The sequence below is a fragment of the Dermacentor variabilis genome, chromosome 3 (assembly GCF_050947875.1).
Source record: "Dermacentor variabilis isolate Ectoservices chromosome 3, ASM5094787v1, whole genome shotgun sequence".
NCBI classification, from domain to species: Eukaryota; Metazoa; Arthropoda; class Arachnida; order Ixodida; family Ixodidae; genus Dermacentor; species Dermacentor variabilis.
In genome coordinates, this window is record NC_134570.1 from 4,603,850 (window position 1) to 4,626,102 (window position 22,253).

At 47.1% G+C, this 22,253-nt stretch overlaps 1 protein-coding gene across 4 annotated transcripts in view; it reads right to left on the reverse strand.

The window, feature by feature from the left end:
- The window catches only part of LOC142575097 (tyrosine-protein phosphatase non-receptor type 11-like), a 251,453-nt gene that overhangs the window by 37,422 nt on the left and 191,778 nt on the right, over positions 1-22,253 (reverse strand). For all 4 annotated transcript variants that reach the window (XM_075684088.1, XM_075684092.1, XM_075684089.1 and 1 more), the window contains 2 exons: positions 14,857-15,008; positions 7,441-7,628 (listed from right to left, as the gene is read on the reverse strand). In XM_075684088.1, coding sequence (XP_075540203.1) covers positions 7,441-7,628; positions 14,857-15,008 — 340 coding nt within the window. The remainder of the gene's footprint in view (positions 1-7,440; positions 7,629-14,856; positions 15,009-22,253) is intronic.

The following is a 22,253-nucleotide window of genomic DNA, read 5'->3' on the forward strand; positions in this document are numbered from 1 at the left end:
TATGTCTGTTCCATGTTAAATTTTCTGAAAAATAGACCCCGAGGTATTTGTAGTGTTGGACCTTTTCAAGAAGTAGTCCGTCCAATTTATACACTGATCTCACAGGAAAGCGTTTACAGGTGAATGACACAAGTTGGCATTTAGCACTGTTCCAAGACATGCCCCACTTAATGCACCAAGCATGAATTTTGTTTAGATCATTCTGCAAACTACTAACATCACAATCATTTTCTACATTCTTGTATATGGCACAATCATCAGCATATAACCTCACTCTGCATTCTAGATTGTGGACAATGTCATTTATAAAGGCTAAAAATAACAAAGGCCCCAAAACAGACCCTTGGGGCACGCCAGAGGTTACGGTGACAGGTGTTGATTTAGTGCCGTTTATTAAAAACATGCTGTGTTCATCCAGACAGGTAATTTCCAATCCAATGTACTATTGCAGGGTGTATACTGAGACAAGATAATTTACATAAAAGCAATGCATGAGAAACGGTGTCAAAAGCTTTCCGGAAATCCAAAAATATGCAGTCTATTTGAAATCCAAGGTCAAAAGATTAAAAGAGATCATGAGAGAACTCTACCAGTTGAGCCGTACCTGACAAGCCAGGCCTGAATCCATGTTGAAAATTCGAAAAGAAATTATTGCTTTGAAGGTGTTTCATCACAGCACTGTATATAATGTGTTCTATTGTTTTGCAACATACACATGTTAGAGAAATAGGCCTGTAGTTTTCTAGTACATTTTTGGGGCCGTTTTTATGAATGGGAACGACGTGGGCTACCTTCCACTCTGCAGGTAATGAAATGGTATTTAATGATTTATTAAACAGAGCTACTAAAAAATGCACAATTTCTTGAGAACATGATTTCAATACCTGCGATGGGATACCATCAGGACCGCCAGCCGATTTGTTGTTCAGATTGGAAATAAGCTTCAGAACGCCGTTATATGTGACAGTAACCATAGGCATATTCTCGTAGACTATTTCTTGTATTTCAGGCAGTTCACCAGTGTACGTCTCAGAAAAAAACACTTTTAAAATAGGAATTCAGACAGCAAGCCTTCTCATAATCATCAAGCACTGTTCTCTCGCCAACTGATAAAACAGGGACAGTGGTGCCCATTTTGCCATTTATTTTAACAAATTTCCAAAATTCTTTAGGATTGTCCCTCAACTTTGCGTGAAGCGATGAGATATAAGTTTGTTTATTTACCTTTATTTCTTGCTTAATTTTGTAGTTCACGTGACGCATTTCATGGAAAACAGACTGATTGTGAGTCTTCAAATACGAATCATACAGGCGGCGTTTTTTATTAATTAGCGAGCAAATTTTCTTATCTACCCAAGGTTTACCTTTCCAGCGTCTAGTTGTCAAAAGTTTGGAAGGTATGTATTTTTCAATTGAAGCCTTTAATTTATCTCTAAAAAGAATCCAAGCTTCATCTATGTCCACTGACTGGCTGACCCCATAAAAAATAGGGAAGAAATTTGAAACCTCTCGTGATAAAGACATGTAATCCCCTCGGTCGTAGAAAAAAACCTTTCTAGGATATTTATGGGCTGGTCTAACTGAAGCGGCAGTAGACGTGGCAACAATGCAATCGTGATCACTGGTACCAGGGATGATAGCTACATTTTGGATCAACGACTCGGAGCTAGCAAAACACAAATCTAAACTGCTGGCAGAAAAATGATCTCGTCGCGTGCATTCGGAGACTAATTGGGTTAGGTCATTAGTTATAATAAACTCTGAAAAGGCAAGAGATAGGGCAGTTGAGTCTGTGAACACAGGTTTGCCATCTTCCCAGTCAACAGCAGGCATGTTAAAGTCATCCCCAAGTATATACTCAGTATTTACGGTAGTTAAAAAGTTTGATAGCTCGGTAAATGATTCCGGATTACAAGAACTAGGAGACCGGTAAAAAGATCCAACAGCAAGGTAATTGCCATTGCTCATTCTAACCCAGTGTATTTAGGAGTTTTATATATCGAAGACAGTGCAGTAATCTCCGGAAACTCATTGAAAAGAGCTGCATACGGTGAGGTAGGCAGTTTGATAAAAGTAGTGCTGAGAGCAGTAGCGTGCGACAGAAAGCCGCTGACTGACAGACCCGTGATGATATCCACCAGGCGAAAGCGGCTCATGTTCACGAGCAGATGAAGATTGCTCAAGAAAACAGCCCCTAAGATGGCATAGCGGACGTCTGATATCCAAAATAGCCATGGCAACCTTTTCTTAAGACTGAGATCGAGGGCATGGGACTACTGTCCGGAAGTTGTGATGACGGAAGAGTTGATAGCTTGTAGGGGGGTTGACTTTACACGGAAACGCCAGTCAGCTTTGGATGCTGGAATTACGCTGACCTCTGCACCAGTGCCTACCAACAAATGCAGTCCTGTGGCTCGTATGGCCGTGCTCGCCCGCCGCTCTTATTGACGACCGGCCTGAGCGTTTCCCACAAGCCGCGAACATAGTGACGCACATCAACAAGCCGCGGTGCGAAAATGCGGTGGTAGTAGCAGAGGCCTTGTGATGAAAAATTGCGCTCAGGTTGTTAAAACAGCCATTGCATAGAAAGCGGCAGAAGAGGCTGATGAGTTGGATAGAGTCAGTCATTGAAGTCGCGAGTGTTGCGCAATTCCCAACGGCAGTCGGCGACTTGAGATGCGAGCTCTTTTACTGGCTCTCAAAGGGAATCCACTTCAGGAAGTAGAGAGCTACAGACAGCATTTATGACTGCCGAGCGTCGTCCATCATATCGTCGGCCAGTTCGGTGGGTTAGGGCTTATGCTTAGCTGTGACGAGAGCCATGTGTATGCTGGCTGGAAGACCTTATAGAAACAACCAACATAATAGGGTCGTGTCCAAGGAGTCTAGCTGGTCACCAATGAGGTGTTGCAGGTGACGCAGAAACTGAGTTGGAGGTTGGTCACCGAGGTCTTCGTTGTTCAGGAGCTGCTGACTACGCTGATGCACAGACGGGACGAGAGGGCGAAGAAGAGCCTCTTTGATTGTCATATATGGCGTTTCCTGATGTGGCTGGATGAGGATGTCGTGTATCTCGGCCATGGCCTGCAGCAACAAAGCTTCAAGCAGGAGTTCATATTTGCGAAACTCTGATGTGACGTGATGACTGCGGAACTTGTTCTCAGCTTGTGTGAACCATTACGTGGGATTGGTGAGCTATAGCTGCAGTAGCGTAATGGTAGCTGTAGCTTCTATAACATTCGTAGAACGTACCTGACCGGTTGCAGAGATACAGTCGAACCTGAGTATATCGAACCCGTTTACATCGAATGATTCTGTATATTGAACAATTTCTGAACACAATATAGTTACAATGAGTATATATAGCAAAAATTACACTTAAATAGAACAAAAATAGCAGCGACTTCTGATACATCGGACAAGCAGCGCAAAAGTGCCCCCAGAAGTTGGCTTTGCCTCACCGTGGCAGTGAAACCCGGCGGTGCGGCTCCATCCAACCGCTCTCCCTACTGTGACCGTGCTGTGTTGGACGAGCCGTCGACATCCCCTTGCAAAAAATGATCCTGGCTCGCCCGCAGCACTTGCTGAGACAGCCAATCAGAGGCTCTTGTGCCTTCGTCGTGCAAGATGGTGCAAGTGCCAGTTGTCACGCTGCTTTTCTGGTTCATTGTTTTTGTGCCTTGTGGGCCTTCTACCGCAGTGTTGCTGTGATGAAGCGGCAGAATTTGATTTTCACCATGAAGCTTGAAATTGTAAATTGGGTCGAACGCAGTAAGAAGTCGGATGACCCTGCAGCATGCCAGATTACGAGGAGCACTCTCAGCACGATCTTGAATAAGGGGAAGATTAGGGCTAAAGTGGAAAAACTCGCAATTGTGGCGCCCGACACGTACACACAGCCGTGTACAAGTGGTTCATCCGAAATTGATTCAGACGTGCTGGCTTCCGCGTGCCCGGTGGTGACTGTAAAATTCAGATGAGTGCGACGAAGCCGTTGCCGGTGTTGCCAAAGTTGGGAGCGAGCTGTCAGAATTTCCGGAAGCTGTGAATGGTCGATGAGTTTGTGAGTGCAGGTGATGGTGTCGCGACCATGGAAGAGCCTGAAAACGAAGACTACATTGCCGACATCGTACTGAGCACAAGTGAAAGTGGGCACAATGAGGAAAGCAACGACGGTCCTTTGCCCACATCCTCCGAGGTGATTGGTGCACTCGCACCAGTCTGGTGCGTCTGCACGAATGTGGAAAGTTGCGACCTCAGCCGCTCCGACTCCTTAGACAATGTGGAGAAGTGCGCGCATCGCAGGTAGCAAAATTGCCCAAGCAGAAGAAAATACAGCACTATTTTATGCGAAACTAAGCTAGTTTCATCAATGGTATGTGCTTTTATGATGTCCAATTCTTTAGCAGGCTTATATCGAATTATGAAAATACAAAAGTATGCAATCGGTGGCTGTGTTGAGACTGGCAGCAAAAGCGTAGTCTTCGTATGCCACTATCCATGTTGGCCACTTCCCCGGGCTTGTAAAGGTAAACGGTGGCGAGGGCTGAAGTCCGGGCGTTCCGACACACATGATGTTGACCTTGGTAACCTCAGCGTCTGCATCGGCTGCCACATCCGTAACCGAAGCATTAGGTGGCTCGCACTTCTGACACTATGTTCAGGGCGCCAAATGATGACATGAGCAACTACTGCCCATAAGAATAAGAACCTTTATTGCTGTCTGCACGCTAAGTGCCGTATTTACACGATTGTAAGTCTACCTATTTTTTAAATTTGAAAATCCGAAGTGGGGGGGTCGACTTACAATCGAAACCAAAACATGGCACGGCAAAAAAAGCAAGATCAACGGGATATCAGGGGAGCTACAACATAGTTACAATTTTATGTTTGCTCTACGGCCCCACCCATAGCTTTCCACTATCCTGCACATTTGTTCGCTTTTCGGAAGGGTTTTTCAACATTTTTTAGAGTTTTACAGTGCACGCAGCACTCATGGGTGGGTGTCGATAGTTCATGGAAGTGCCCCTGTTCCACTTGCGGCGGCACCCTCAGAACAGTGGTGTTTGCGGGGGTATTGATAGTTCATGGAAGAGCAGACACCGCTCACGTGTTTCTCCTTCCCTGTAGCTCTTTAGTTTCATGCGTTCGATTTGACTGCTGGCCACGTGCTACTTCCGTGCTTCCTCAGTCGTCATGAGTGCTCCGAGTCCACCAAGCATTCGGCACTCGTTCACAGCAGTGTTGAAGAGGGCTGCCATCCTTTATGCTGAAGAAACAAATAACTGCGCCGCAGGCTGCAAGTTTGATGTTTCTTAATGGGTGGTGCGAGAGTGGCGACGGCAGTGAAGCAAAATTTTCACCAGTGACGGCAAGCGAAGACGTTTCCGCGGGCCGAAGTCTGGACACTTTCTGGAGCTTAAGGCCAAGCTTGCGGCATACGTCGCCGAAATGTGTGATTGGTCCCTGCCAATGACATGCCACATGGTCATGAGACAAGCCTGGATCTTCACTTTTTAAGTACCTGCTCCGCCGTGAGTACGAGTGGCTGGAGGCAGAAGACTGCGAACTTACGCCAACTGGACATGTCAAAAGAGCCTCCCTGACGGCTCTGTGTGGTTGGGTGCTTTCAGCGTGGACTTATGTATGTATGCAAATGCGAAATTTCGCTGGATGATGGCGTGCTGTGGGACCGTAGCAGCAATGACCATGCCAGCTACTAATAAATTTTTGTTATGGAATGCGCCCGCAGGTAGGCCCTTCTTTTTTTTTCCCTGTCACATGCGATACGGGGGGTCGACTTACATTCGAGTCGACTTACAATCGTGTAAATACGGTATATACCATGTTGCAAGGTACCACCCCCTTGCTCTTAACGCCATCTCGCAGCTGCAAAATCAAGCTCAAAGCAGCAACCACTACACCTGCACCGCTTACCTTTGCATTCATGCGCAACATCCATCTAGTGAGACGAAAGAATGGTGAAGAGGAGGTAGGGGAGAGGAGATAGTGAATGGGGTAAAGCCAATGCTGTGACGAAACGGGTGGATTGCCACTCTTCACTTCTGGCAGATCGCATACATGGGAGGATCATGGGAAAAGGGAAAGGCGTCGCCAGACAGCATGCTTCATTTGGGGTCTATTCAATAAAGGAAACCCTACTACCAAATATAGCAACAGATGTGGACAAACTGGATTAATTCATGGTACGGAATAGCCCGTTTCTGATATTTCTGAAAAATAAAAACCTGCAAGTTCCTCCATGGGGACAGCTGATGCAGGGAGTGCAGACACAAAGCTGCGTTAAAGCACCACGGCATCAAGACAACAATGCGCAAGCGGCCATCAGCAAATCAACACTTCAGCCACGATGCGATGCACTGTGTGATGCCATGACGGTGCTGACCTCCTTCACAGGCTACAAATAAAGGTGCACAACAACGACTCGAGAAAACACATCTCACTGTGTGTTCCGTGCACTGCGTAGACAAACACAAGTGGTGCATGCAAAGTAACATTTAAGGTCAACTCACGGCTGTCGTACGCTGTCAAAATCGCCACCAAATATTGTCAGTTAGCGCAAACAGCACAGAAAGCTTTGCTTACATAGATTCCCACAGTGCATGGGATCTGCATAATTTTCTTTTCGGCTGTTTTCAGTATAAACTAGTGTACTAGTTTGCAAATGCAGGTAATCGTCACCACGTCACATGCACACAGCTCCTGTCTGCTTGCAATGCCCAATCTTGGCAAGTCCCATTGGGACTTCAGCACAGTTGAATAGTTTGTGCACAAACTCTTGGAAATCTCCCAGTGCAATCGAGTAAAAAACCTGCATGATTTGCCAAGCATGTACTAGCGCACCTTGTTTGAAGACTGGCAGCAAGAAGAGGCTTTGGTAGACAGTACACGATCTTGGAAGGTGCTTTCATCCAAACATACTAGCGCCAACACAACACACTCCACTAGTAGCACAATTTCTAGGCAGTTTTGTATCATCTTTGCTTTTGTCATCTGCTCATATTACAGTACAAGCAGTCAGCACCAAAAATTACAGACCTCAGGACCGGGGAAAAAAAAACTGATTAATTCTGCAGCCTGGGCACACAGTCTGGTATACCGGTAAAGCAGTGGCACCAGTAAACTATCCTGTGAAAAAGGACACATAAGACAGCCCATACTGCATTTCGGTTTCATATTAAAATGTGCCATGATGCAACTTTTCACTGTTAGTTGTTGACTACTATTTACTGTTTACGACTGGCATGTCGTAGGATGAGATCAGTACCACTTCTGTGATGATACTGCACGAGATCCTATGTGTACACCATTTTCTGACTTGCAAAAACAGTTATCTTGGAGGCTTAGAACATTCGAGCTTGAGCTGAACTATGCTCCCCAATGTTCTGCTACACACAAATGAGTGCAGAAGCCACTCACTTGGGCACACTACTGTCCGTGAGAAACGAGCGGGGAAGCACAGCGGGCTTCTTGCAGCTGCTGTCCAGTGGGGCTGGACTGCCGGTAATAGGGAGAGTGCCCCGACCATGTGCCGTGCTCTCTACTGCTGCTGGCAGCTCCCCAGAGTACTTGATGTTGGTGTACTCACGACCCAGCATGATGCTCTTCTGCAGCACACAAAGGCATTAGTTTTAGGCATTACTTCCCATCACACGTGGCAAGTAGCAAACTAATGAGTTATACCAAATGTTGCATTAAAGTTAGTTCAATTTAATCTTAAAAAATTAATTCATATGAAGAACCTGCAGCACTGCAAAGGCATTGCTGCAGGGGAGATGGGGATACAGGACGCATAAAAAAGAATTAATTGTCAACTACGATAATCCCTAAAGCAAAATTTGAGCGCAGCTGTATACATGTTATCATATTGCGATATATTGGCTGGTAAGGACAATCTGTCTCGTGTGGCACATTGAAAATGGAGCGAAGTGATGCGAACGCCTCGCTAATCGGGAGATAACGACAGGCAGCACATGTATGACTCGTGGGTGTGATTCACAGCAGCCGCCGCAGACAGACTTACGCTCATGCAGTGCATTGCTTCCATAAATGGTATCATGCAACACGCTCGCCGCTCGCCGTCGGGGAACAGAAGACGGCGCACTCCTCTGGTGCCATCTCATAGCAGTCGACGAGAGTCTTGCATGGCAATACGCTTTTCTCACGCTTTCGCCATCCACTTCTGCAGTTTCCTTCTCGTGGTTCTGCTGCACCCTGCTCTCCGCTTTCCTCCTCGCACCTTTTTGCTCTTGCCAATTTTTTCATGCCCCTCTGTGCTCCGTGTTTGCTTTCATCTTTCGCGGTGCTTGTTCGCTGGGTTACGATGGAATGCAACACCAACTCTTGCTGCAGGAACGGCCACCTAAGAACTGCATTCTAAAACATGAAAGCCATGTGCATAGAAATAACATGCTGTGCACAGCACACTTTTCCTACCTGCGGCCACCAGCCACTGTGGAAGAGTCAACACAAAGTTTGTTATCGCTGTTTGAAGTGTTACTATGAAATAACCGTCTCATGACGGGCTTATGACATTGTCAACGTACTGATATATTTTATGAAGGAGTAGTTTTTCAAAAATGCTCAGAGATAGACTGTCCCTCTAAAAATTAGTATCGAGGAGTGGTTCAGCAGAGTGGTCTTCCTGGTTCCTTTGACTGGCTGTGGCACCAGCGAAGTATGGAATCATCCACACATTAATTTTATATTTTTGGTTTTAAAAAAAAAACTGATGAGAAAACAATGACAAGAAAAATGTTTCCAACTGGTGTGGGGGGGGAAATAGAGATCGAGATGAAGAGGAGAATGATTGAAATAAGTTGATTGCAGTGGGTCACTTGGCTTAAAGGGCCCCTCCCAAGGTCCGGCCATTTTGAGCTGACATGCGTTGCATACAATGCGCGCTAATGATTGTCTCTGCAAAGTATTACACCATTACGGGCCATAAAAAGCGCTCAAAAATTCAAACCAAACACCGTATGCCCCTCTCCTCATGGGCACCGTGCTTCCAGCTGGCAAGTCGAAGTCAGTGCGCCTACGTAGTTCGCAGTACGGTGACGTCACTGACAGCGACAGGTAACTGAGAATTATTCAAGGCAACAACAGTTATTTGTTCAATCTGTTGCTTCAATAGATGACTTAAAGTTTAGAGAAATAAAATCTACAAACCAAATGACAGTGTGTCTTTGTTTTACTTTGCACCGTGGCAAGAAAGACATACTTCCGTTTCATCTGCTTGTTCCCACATCATGCAGCCACGTGCACAGAGAACGAAACTACGTCATTTTCTGCTGTGTTTTAGCATGCGATCATGCCTTTTGACCTGCTCATGTCTACTTCAGTTTCTATCTTATCAAACCGCTCGTCTGGTGCCAGCGGTACAATGATGCGGTATATTGTGGTGAGAGTCCACTTTGCAGAAGCAACCAAACAACAATGGAGGTTTTTTGTGCGCAGAGTGAACAAACGCAACAGCTCACGAGCTCGTGTGTGAGACCATCACCGGAAGTGCGCCACTTAGCAAGAACGTGAGAGGGAAAAAAATGATTAAAAAAAACAACAACAACATAAGGCGGGGACCGTGATGTGTATGCGATACAATCCTTCGGCATGGGAGAATGCAAGGAATGAATTTCACTTGAGAAGGCTAGATGAGGACAAGTGGAGAGTGTCTACACTGGTGATGAAGCTCTCCTCATGCTATCATGGGTTTGCAGCACTTCAAACATTTCTATCTCCATTAATAATGTACCAATTCACAAAATTATTGTGGTAGAATACTCCCTAGAGGTCACGCAACAACTTGCAGCACACTATAACCAAAATTTGCTATGTGGCCTAATGAGGGCCCCTTTAAGGTGTGGATGTGTCTAATGTGCTGTGATGAAACGAAAAGACTGTAAAAAGCATGTGACGCCCCCTTGGGCATAATCTTGGTTGGCCCGCCAGGCTTGGTGGTCTGTCAGGCTTGGTAGGCAACACTGGTCACTGCACCAATAAACACCAGCGAGCACAGCTGCTCGGCGGTCAGTCATCGTTCATCACCACCATGCTGCAGAGTGTCTGTCTAATGGAGGGTGCCTGAGCCCTCCCTCGTTCACGAACCCAGGCGGATCGTGACACTGGCAATGAGTAGCCACGAATTGTCCCACGCCGCCACGAGCGGTGAAACACTGCCCCCCATTGCTGCTACCATGCTGCCATACGGAAGGCTCAAGTCATTCGAGGGAGATGGGTCCACCTGGCCAATTTACGAGGAGCAAGTCCATGTGTTCTTCCGGGCAAACAACACACCCGAGGCCAAACAGCGGGACATTTTCCTGGCCAGTTGCGGGACCCGCAACTTCAGTATCCTGCTCGACTTTCTCAAGCCAGCCATGCTGCATGTTAAGAGGCTGGGTGAGCTGCTCGCCATACTGCGCTCACATCTCAACCCAGCACCTCCCACACTAATGGAGCGTTTCCGCTTCAACAACCGGAGCCGCCGGGAAGGAGAGACCCTCGGGCAGTTCGTTGCTGCTCTATGAGGGTTAGCGAGTGCTTGCACTTTTGGGGACCAGCTGGATTCGCTGCTATTCGACTGATTGGACTGGCTCACCGTCGTCGGCGGTCAACAAGTTCGTGACAAAGGGCGGTACCTGTGGTCGCTGTGGTGGTGCCCACTCCCCTCACAGTGCCAGTTCTCTCAAGCACAATGCTTCTCGTGCGGGAAAACTGGGCACCTAGCACGTGTATGCCGAAGGGGGAGGATGAACAGCGATCAGCAGCAGCAGCCTGGTCCAAGCCCAGGTACCACACAAGCCCGTGGCCTGGGTAGTCGTAGCAAGGGTACGCGGCAAGGGTGCGCGGCAGAGCTCGAGTTCTTCTGCAGCCAATTTTTGACATGTGGCACACAGGCTTTGTACCGTCGTCTGTGCCGCCATACGTGCTGACCGTCGAAATCTGCGGCCACCTTATTTCCATGGAGCTGGACACAGGGGCCAAGAAACTGTTCCAAACGTACCTTCCGCGGCGTATCCGTCGAGGCTTCAGGCGTGATGCTGCGCAGCTACTCTGGGCAGCTCTCCCAAGTACAGGGTCAAGCCCTGGTCAGCGTTCGCTTTGGCAACAGGGAGGCAACCCTTTCCCTTTACTTAACCAAGGGGTCGTTGCCAACGCGGATGGGCCGAAACTGGATTCATGCACTGGGCGTTTGTCCGCCAGAGTACCAGGAAGCCAGCCTGCATGTGGTGAAAGGTGTCCCCAGCCTCCTGAGCGAGTTCAAGTCCCTGTTCCATCCAGGGGTGGGCACATTCACCGACACGACGGGTGGCATTTATGTACCCGAGGGAGCACGGCCACGTTTTTTCAAGCCTCGCTCACTGCCGTTCGCCCTGAAGGACGGGGTCACCCAGGAGCTGCAATGATTACAGCGAGAGGGCATCCTGGTGCCGGTCAAGACGTCTAAATGGGTCGCTCTCATCTTACCAGTCCTCAAGCGAGATGGCAGTGTCAGGATCTGTGGGAATTTCAAGGTTACCATCAACCCGTCGCTACCATTGAGAAGTACCCACTGCCTCGGAACGAAGATCTCTGGTCAGTGTTGTCCTGTGGACAGAAGTTCACCAAGCTCGACCTCAGAGATGCTTACCAGCAGCTGGTGCTCCAGGATGCCGCCCGGAAGTGTGTCACAATATCGAAAACTTTGGGGCTCTTCCAGTACACGCGCTTACCTTTGGAGTGGCCTCGGCCCCAGCCATATTCAGAGGGAGATGGAGAACCTCTTCAGGGGCATGAGGCACGTGGCGGTGTACTTGGATGACATCCTGGTTACTGGCAGCGACAACGGGGACCACCTGCAGAACCTGCACAATGTCCTGGCACGACTGCAGGATGCCGGACTCAAGCTAAAGCTTGGAAAGTGCATTTTCCTGGGCCCCAGTGTTGAGTACTTGGGGCGTGTCATTTCCCAGGCTGGCCTAGCACCGGCTCCCCGCAAAGTTGATGCTGTGCTCAAGGCGCCTAAACCCCAGAACAAGAAGGAGCCTCAGAGCTACCTCGGCCTCATCAACTTCTACAGGAGTTGCCTGCCGAACCTGTCTGAGCATCTACAGCCACTTTATTTTCTGCTTCGAGATGGTCAGCAATGGGTCTGGGAGGAGGAGCAGGACTGGGTCTTCCAGCACAGCAAGGAGCTAATCACCAAGGCTCCAGTGCTGGTACACTTCGATCCTGCCAAGCCTGTTGTCCTGATCGTAGATGCGTCGCCGTATAACGTGGGAGCCATCCTGGCGCACCGGGACAAGGATGGCCAGGAACGCCCTGCGTCATTTGCTTCTCGTCGGCTTCATGCGGCAGAGAAACGCTACAGCCAGCTGTACAAGGAAGGCCTGGCCCTCATATTCAATGTCGAACGCTTCCACCAGTATGTGTGGGGCCAGAAGTTAGAGGCGGTCACGGACCACAAGCCGCTGTTGGGGATGCTGGGACCTGACAAGGCAGTTACCATGCAGGAATCGCCTTGAGTGGTATGCTTGGCCTTGAGGCTGGCGGCTTACAGTTAACAGCTGGTTTACCGTCCGGCAAAAGACCTGGGACCTGCTGATGCCCTGAGCCGACTGCCCCTGTCAGAGGTGCCTTGGCATTAAACCCACAAAGTTCCGGAATTTAAAATCTAAAGCACAGCTTTGTAAATGTCAATGCACCTTTCACAACAAAAGATTATGAGAGCTATTCCTATAAAGTTTCGGGATTGACATCCATGCGCTCCGTAGATTCCGAGGCCTCCGAGAGGTGCGGTGGCGAGCCCGCTCGCCTACAAAACGGCCTTGAAACTTTGTGCTCGGGTGGGGCTGCTTGTGTTGTGCGACTCCCGATACATGGGCGTTCCCGCAAAATCCAGCCCGAGCTCACAACGTTAGCGGTGAAGTGTCTTTTCGAGCGTGAAAAAGAGCCCCCCCCCCCAATTCTAGACAAAATCCAGAATTATTTCCAGCGCCGGGGGTTGCTTTGATCGGCGGTGCGTGGACAGCACGAAAAAATTTCAGGGGGAGGGGGGGCTGCAGCCCCATTAGCGCCCCCCTGGCTACGCCCCTGGCCTGCCGGGACCAGAGGACGAGTCCGAATTATACGATTTTCTGAATTAACGAGGGTCAGATTAACAAGGTTCTATTGTACTGCAAATACAAATCTTAGATTGCTTTAAATGCAATTACCACTCATTTTTCGACATGCTCCACAACATTTTCATTGACACCTCGTCGACTAAGTAAGATTATAAAGTTAGCTAATTAGACGTATTCGTGCACTATGAACAGGAAATACTGATTGCAACAACCATGAACAAGACCTATCAACAAACAGTGAATTCCGTCCACGTAATTCCCTCAGTCATTCTTTAAATCCTTCGTGACATTCAGTTGGCATAGCAGAGTGCCACAGAACAGATGCGAAGTTACTTTGTTGGTCATTGCATGTTTGCCAGTATACTACATAACTTGGCAATAATAAAAAAAAAAGAAAAAAAAGAACTCTGACATTTATGAAAAGAATAAAGGGAAAAAAAAGCGTTCACTCGATTATTCGGGCTTAGCCATAAGTCAATGTAAAACATAACCATTATTTTGAATGCCAAACAATTTCTTCTAAATATTTTTGGACTTCATCTGCACAAGTCACGTCGGGAACATCACTGCCGCGAACGCAATTTCTGTCGTTTGCGTACTCTCTGACCATTTATTTATTTACTTACTTATTTATCTATTTATCTATTTATTTTTTTATTTATCTATTTATACTACTTATTTATTTATTCAGTTGTACGGTCTGCCATTACATACATTTTAGTTATACAACTGCCATTTGCCAAACAGGGTAAACTAAAACTGAAAGTTTACATCTTCAGTTTGCGTTCTGCAGCTGCAAAAGCCTGATTTTGTATGGTGCAGTTTTGCAGAATACAGAGTACCTGGAGTGCAAATTCGAGTGACGAATACAGTGTCCATTGAATATTTCTGGTCAAGAAGTTTCATGAAAGCAAGCAGCTCCTTTGTCAGTGTGCCGCACTACCCTTCTGGTAACCAGACGTGGTATACGTGTTAAATATATTTTAATGTTACAAGCATGCCGTTTGCTATTAATCGCCACAGATTTATCAATGGGTATACAAGCGAGCCCTAAAATGTATAACCTTATGACTTATTCATTTAGCTGAGAGCATGGCTTTCTTTCCCGATTGGTATAAAAGGAGCGTCAGTTCAAATCATCGTTAGCTGGTCTGAATATTACGAAAACGTGCAAGACTTATATAAAGCATTCTTAATGCATTTTATGGCACAAAGGATTTTCATTTTCCTGCAGCCAAGTAACAATGTGCCACCAAACACACCCACACTCCAATAACACCGATGCCGAACTGATTGCCCTGGGTTCGCTCTAGCGCTAAATGCTAGCCAAAACATGGTGTGGTTGTCACTGAACACGAACATCACGAAAAATTCGGCAACTTCATTCAAAGTTAGTGTTTTGGTGCAAGTTGGTGCAGCTCGGTGGTTTGGCACAAGACGGCACAATTGGCACAGCACTTCCATTACTGGCCCTTTGCATTGGTGGCGCCCAACCTCCAACCACTGACCACAAAAATGGGTGAAAGCGCCAAAGAAAGCTTTAAGATTGCTGCAGGGCCCTTTTGATGTCCTACAGCAATGCACTGAGGCCATGAGAGACGTAGTGGAAGGCTCTAGATCAATTTTGGCCACCCGGGTTCTTTAACGTGCACACAAAGCACAGTAACTAAGTGTTCCGCCACCATGAAAATGCAGCCACAGAAGCCAAGTATTGAACCTCATGAAAGCATACCTGTTCAGCCTGCATTCGCTGCTGCAGCGTCTCAATGTAGTGCTCCACAGCCAAGTACACAAACTTGTACTGGGCCTCAGTCTGCACCATGCCAGACCTCTGCATGCGCACCATCTGAATTGTCCGCTGGATGTCAATCTCACAACTTAGTCCTGCAAACAAGGAGAGAAAAAAACACTTGCGGTTACAACCCTCATGCATGCCTATCAGCCTGAACACCATCAAAAATATAGCAGCAACATTTTAACAACTCTGCTTCACTTCTTGGTGGGTACTACAATGCTCTGTGCGGCTTGGCATGCAAGCTCTTACAACAACACGAAAGAGAAAACGCAGAACATGACACAGCATTTAACAAAAATGAAGCACATTTGTAGGCCCTCTGTCATACACTAAATAGGGCTCCAAGCAGAGTCACTACCTGTGCTCACTTGCACTGGTTGAAGTGAGACAATGCCTATAAGCAAGGAGACTTCCACATGCTGCCCCCATAACTTCACCCTCACAGCACCAAGTTTTCTCTCAGCACCTACATTGTTGCTGAGTAGGATTTGGGGGTCGTGGTCTCCAGCGCCACAATGAGGCTCGCTCTCTACACTATGCTGTCGGTGCGTCTCTTAATTGGTAACTGGCTTATGCTACCAGGGCGTTATACAGAGGCTAGGCGGGCCCACGTCGTTGTCTGAGCTTTCTTGACGAGGGTTGCTTCTTCCAAGATGAGTACGAGGTCGAGATGTTGAAGGAACGTAACAAGGGTTTCATTTGCACAGAAGAGGCAAACTCGATTACAGAACAAGAGATACTCGTACTGGCTGGAGCAGGGAGCACAGCACATCGTTCTTGTAGCCCGAGCTACATTGTCAGAGCAGACTACATCTTTATGGGAGAGCACATCAGGACACCTCAGCACACTCACTGCATCAAAGGTGTCCTCTCTTAAAACCATCATCTTCTCTAGCTGACTAGACTAGGGAATCTGATGACTGTGCCTTGGCCAATCATAATTGTAGAATCATTGGCAAAATCCCTTCCTTACGTCTCACTGTTCCTCCGGACTCTGCCCCGAATGTTGCACAATCGCCCGTGGGTATGGCGCAACCACATGGCAACCATGGTGGCCCCTTACATCAATTAGTGGGCTGGTGGTCATCGTCACCTTGAATGGAACTTCTTTGTTGACCCATCACAGCCTATGTCGGGCCTCATTGACATCTGGGCGATGCTGGTGAGATGTACTCGTCTTGGGAAAGCAGGAGAGGTTCTAACGTTGCAGCCCCTACTGGCCTATTGTAACAGCTACTCCATGGCCCGAAAAATCTTGACTGGCCAGAGCTAACAACTGCTGGTCAGGATGAGAGTGGCTGGTGACGAAAAGATGGCTTGGCTCTCTGCAACTGCAAACTCGGAATGCTGCCACCAATTACGTAACAACCTGCACGGAAGAGTCAATCCCAGCAACACAGTACCACACAGCGTGCAAATGCCCTGAATCAGCTGTTAACTCACCAGGCTTCATACTAAAATTTAATATAGGCCGGTCAACCGGGGACTGCAAATTTTGACCACAAAAAAATTTGTGCCGCTAAAGCAAGCGCTCACGTTCCTTTTGAGTTCAACCAAATCTGACTGTCGTGCTGCACAAGAGCAAAGTATACGTACAACTAAACAGAAGGCTCTACATAAACAATGCCTCAAAACCCCTTAGGTAGCCTCACTTCATGAACAGCCTGTTCATACTCTATGGATACGTAATCAAAATCGCGTTAGCTTCGGTCACAACTGAATGAGTACTTGCATCTCACGCATATGTTTTCTTTCCGTTTTGTCCTTGCAGGACATGCCGAAAATGAACAACAAAATTAAACTTGCATAACTTACGGACTCCCAAGAACCTTAAAAAGATGTGTTTGCAATTAACTACTTCCCCGCATGCATAATAGAAAACTCAGAATGCTGCCGCTCTCGCCCCGCACAAGTGACCCGACAACAATCATTCTGTTTCCTTCTGTCCGAAAAGGATGTGCGCTAATGGTAAGGTACCAAATGTTCTCAGTGCAAACTATGCATTCATTGAAAACCAACGCGCTCAATATAAAAATAAAAACTACAGAAACACTTCTAGTAAAGGTTAACTAATACACATGCACATTACTCAAGGCCTTTAACAAATGACCTTGGCGTTTCAGGTCACTCACGAAAAAAGAAGCCTTACTCACTAAGAAACACTTCACAAACTAAATCTTTACAGAAAACCCATCTTTCAAATTTCAGAATCTCTCAAACAAAAACATAAACAAAGCTGGTAACTTGCTAATGACAGAAACTCTAGTCCCGAATCAGGAAAATTCTCAAATGCTCAAAAATAAACAAACAAAAAACGTTTGTTTCTATGTAACCGTTCCTTTTGCCTATAGTTCCGGTTATCTTATGACGGACTCATACTTTTGAGCCATACTCGAGGTGGTTGTGCCATGAAAGCTATTCTGGTTGTCCAGAAACAACAAAAGGCCTGACATTCTATCAGCTCTTTCCAGACGTTACAACCTCCTGCCAATTTGCATCCTGGCAACATGCGTTCCTCATGAAGTCGTCTGACTGCATCAAGTCTCCCTACTACCTCGTCTCATCCTGCCACCTTGTGCTCCTGCACACCGCATGCTGCACACCGAAAAGAACAACAGAATGACAGAGAACATAATTGCCCTGTGCCCTTTGTTCGCGTTCGCGCAGAACATGCTTCTCTGTCTCTTTTTGACCAGTGGCTCAAATGCACTTGATATGAAAATGTCATCAATGACGACTGCACCTTTCCTTTCTTGCGCCCCGCTCTTGCTGTTTGACAATTTTCACTTTCTTAGGCCGCGTCACACTCCTTTGATAGATTCCGATCAATAAAACGCTTCTTTGTACGGAACTTTTTCCTTGAACTTATGTTGGAGCCTTCTCGTACTTCATGCTGACCGTTACACATTTTGTCGGCCCGCGTCACTGTCTTACCCACACAGTCTGGGGAAAACATGGGGAAGGCGGGAGATAGAAATTCAAGACGACGAGCAAAACAAGAACAAAGTAAAAGCGGGAGCAAACATTTTGGCAAATGCACTTGTCTTTTTCAAGGTGACATATGCTTTCCTCAGCACAGTATATATAGGTCGAGTGCTTCTAAAGGGGAGAGGGGGTGGAAATCTGTGGAACCTGTGGAAACCACGTGTAAATATTGGAACCTGATGTCGACGCCACTGCCACACAAGACGATAGATGGCCCCTTGAATCAATAAGTGGGCAGGTGGTCATCGTCACCTTGAAGGGAGCTTCTTTGTTAACCTGTCTATGTCGCCCTTGTTGACATCTGGGCGATGCTGGTGGGACTTATTGTGAGCTTCATCAAGCTGAAGCAATTTGTCTCAGGGAAGCAGGAAAGGTTCGAAGGTTGCTGCCCCCACTTGCCGATCGTAACATTGCATACACACTTCATTGACAATCATATTTGCCTTTACATGCGGCACACAAGCACCAGCAAACAAGGAACAACAGAGACTGACAACTTTGTTTTTAGAGCATGGCGACTTTTTCAACAGCTTTGCTGATGCCGATCTTGCCTGCTTCAGGAACTTGTCTTCATAAACCTCTTCAAAGGGGGTAAATCCCTGGTAAACTTGTATCACATGTTGTGTTTCTATTAAAATTGGTGATGTAAGTATAATAACAATTTATTATATTGCAATAGCAATTATCTGGACACTCCAGGTGCATTTCTGCCATCGGTGTCATTATGAGGTTCCATATAAAGTCCAAAGGCGATAAAATCGTCACCACATGCCGTATGCTGTATGTGCGAGTGAAAGCATGCGCAGGTGAACTGGCGATCGTGACTCAATCTCGTGCAGGCAAAGGAGGGAAGCGGGGAGGAAGTGCGCCATTTTCCATCGCACACAAGGCGCCATGAAGAAGTTAGAGAGGGATGGGAGGAGCGTTCTACTCCAGGCAGCCTGGGCCATTGTATCTTGATATCCATCTGCGGCAGGGACACAGTCCACCACGTGCTGTTTCCACGGCTTAGTTCGCGGTGATGTGAGACGCAGCACAAAGGTCAACTGGCTCGCTGCTCCTGCCGTACTTTCTCGTTCCAGCATTTTTACAGCGAGTTTCCACGATCATCAAGTGAGATGTGTTCATGTTTTCTTGTGCGTGCGTGACACCCCGCTTGTTAATTTAGTTAGTATGCCTATGTTTACAAGTTTATACAGCCGATAAACTACTATCCTAACTTCATACAGTTGTCCACTAATTTGCAAACGCAATCGAGGCTTCGCCTTTCGGGCGAAACTGCTACCTTTCTACAGCGAAGCAGTGTATGGCTAACCAATTCATCCGTTTGTCTGTCTGTACCCCTGTATGCCAAAAACTCCTCCGGCGCAACACCGTGCACATGTGTGAAAAAATAAATAAATAAAGAGCAAGAGAGAAGGTCCCTTCGATTTGCCTGCACCACTGTGTACCAGTTCACGGCAATTTACGAGTTGTTCAGAAATTGTGAAGCTCGATTTCTGCGGTGCAGGCACAGCGCAGCACTCAAAACGTATGCCAAGGTGCAGATGCGGTGCAGACATTATGTTATGCCCAACTAACATTCACGGAATGCGTGTTTCAGAGGTCCTGCATTGTAGGTATGATCGGCTACTGGGGCGTAAATACACACCACACTTGCGTAGACACATCAGACGTGCATAAGCAGGGCTTTACGGCGCTCGTGCCCGTCTGCTGCGTCGTATGCTACACTGCTGCTTCGCAGCTGTATGCCTGCAAAAAATCAGCACCGACAGTAGAGTGGGTGCAGCAAAATCATGAATCAGATCTGCACCTTTCCAGCACCTTTTGAAAAAAATGGCGTGGGTCAGCGGGTGCCATTGCTGCACTGCTGAAACGAACAGCGAGGTGCAGCACCTCGTGAACTGGTTCAGGTGGTGCAGGCGAATCGAACGTACCTAGAGAGGCGCGCGATTGGCTGCGCCAGTTGTGACGTCGTTGCACTCTGTCGCAGCCAAGTGCCTGCACTGCAGTTTCTCTCTGGCTCTGAAATGGGCAGGCCATGCATCATACATATTCCTGAGGAGCAGGCAGCTTTCGATCAGCAATGCCACGAGCAGAATCGGGAACAAGCTCATCGATGCTGTGCCAATGCTCAGTACAAGAACAGGCTCGTGGAGCCCAACGCAAGCAGCAAATGCGTACCGAGGATCCGGCAGCCTACCAAGACATCGTTTGATGAACCGTCGAGATTAACGCAGTGATCAACATCAGGGCCTCACATTTCAGCTTCGCTGGTTAACCATCTGTACAGAGTGCTTGGGCGGCCATGTTTTGTATGCCTTTTAGCAATCTTGCGCAGCACCATCTTTCAACAGTTTTAGAAAATTTTCATGAAGAGTAATTTATTTTTCAAAAAACTTTATGAAACATTAGTAACATTATAGAATGAGCCATACTTTACAATTCAGGAGAGTTGGCAAGTATGCCCATCTCTCTCTCCACTGTAAACATCGCATTAACAAACAGAGGACAGAAAGAGACTTCTATTGATTCGCTCCTGTTTACAACGAATTAGTACCAGCTAGCCCGGTTACACACTTTGCTTCTCACTCCACAATGGTCAAAGAACGAGTTTTGTGATACACTCGAACCTCGCTATAACGAAGTTGAAGGAGGAGCCAAAATTACTTCGTTATATCCATGATTGCCATTTAATGCAATACATGCTCAACAGTGTGCACAACTGTAAGCATGGAAATAATACAACGGCTTTATGGTCCACAGAACCATGTTACACAGCCACACATGATATGAAATTTGAACAACAAAAGATTCTTCGGCGTGTGTCCCACGTGACTTAGCACCTGATGTGACAGCCTTTAGATAGCCATCTTCTGTTCCATTGGGACAGGCTTTCACGTCTGCCTTCCACTTGGCTTGTCGTGGTCGAGCAGCAGATGACACACAACACAGTGCTCTGCTGTGTGATCGAGAGGCAAGTGAACTTTGCTGCACCGGCTTGGCTCGGCCAGCTCGAGGCTTCCAAGATTGCACGAATGCCAATGCGATTTCAGAGGCCATGTTCACTTGCCAGCCCACGTGGCATGCCGCAGGGAGAGGGAGAAGTGAATGCACAGACTGGGTGCGACGCTCGAGATTGCATTGGGGAGGTCTCCAAGGTCAGGCCAAGCTGTGGCTGCCTGTGCAGCGTGCAGTATAGAAATGGAGAAGCGGATGCACTAATCTTTCCCACGACTGCGCATAGCCGTACAGCATGGCACAACTAGAGCTGCTTGCATGTGACATCCGAGGCTGCACAGGGGGATCTTAGAGGCCATGCCCAGCTATGCCTGCCTGCGCGGCGCTCCGCACCGAAGTGAATGCACTAAGCCATAGAGGTCAGTGGACAAGTGCGATCGTCAGTTGCTGCTTGTGCGCAAGTGCACAGCTACGCAGGGCGATGATAAGGACCAGTGTTACTCGATGATGCATTCGATGCAGGAATGCGGGAATTTTTAACTGCCGTGAAAAAGTACCGAACCCCGCAGAAAGCCATGTACTCAGTGTGCATTGGTCGGCTATTTTTTTATTTTGGAGACAAATCTAGTTCATGGATCATACATGGATTTCTAAGGATTTCAAGGGGAACTTAGTTTACATCGTTATACTCATTATTTTGTCACATCCCCTTTCATTATAATGAGGTTCAAGTGTAATAATTTGGCATTCATTCATTCATCCGGCTGGATTGAACAGCTCCTATCCAGGGCACGCAATACACTTTGACAAAACACTACCGCTCATCTATACCAAAGTCACCTTCAGGCGTTCCTCAAGGCACTTGTCTGTTATGCCCTTTGTTATGCCCAATCTATGTGAGTGATTTTGCCTACAAACGTATATATTGCAAACTAAGACTTTCTGCAGATCACTGTAGTTTACAAGACTGTTGCAACAGCTATTTGCCTGCAATGTGATCTTGATACCACTTAATCATGGTGTGACAAATAGCATATGCCTCATCAACTTATTAAAATGTAGGTTGATGTTATTTACCCACAAGCACAGTGCTCTTCAGCTTACCTATCACATTAACTCAATCCACATGAGCACCGCTTCATCTTACAAGTATTTTAATGTGATGCCATCGCTCTCTTGGATAACAAACATAGAAACAATTCATTCCGAAGTGGTGCGCATGCCCAGGAATCTGCAAATAAATGTGAAAAATGCCATTGGCGTAGCGCATATAAAATGGGACGAAGGGGCACAGAAACACACATACACATGCAGCGCTAACTTTCAATATGCGCTACTCCAGTGGCATTTAATATGATGCACCAACAAGCCTCACATGCAACCTTCGT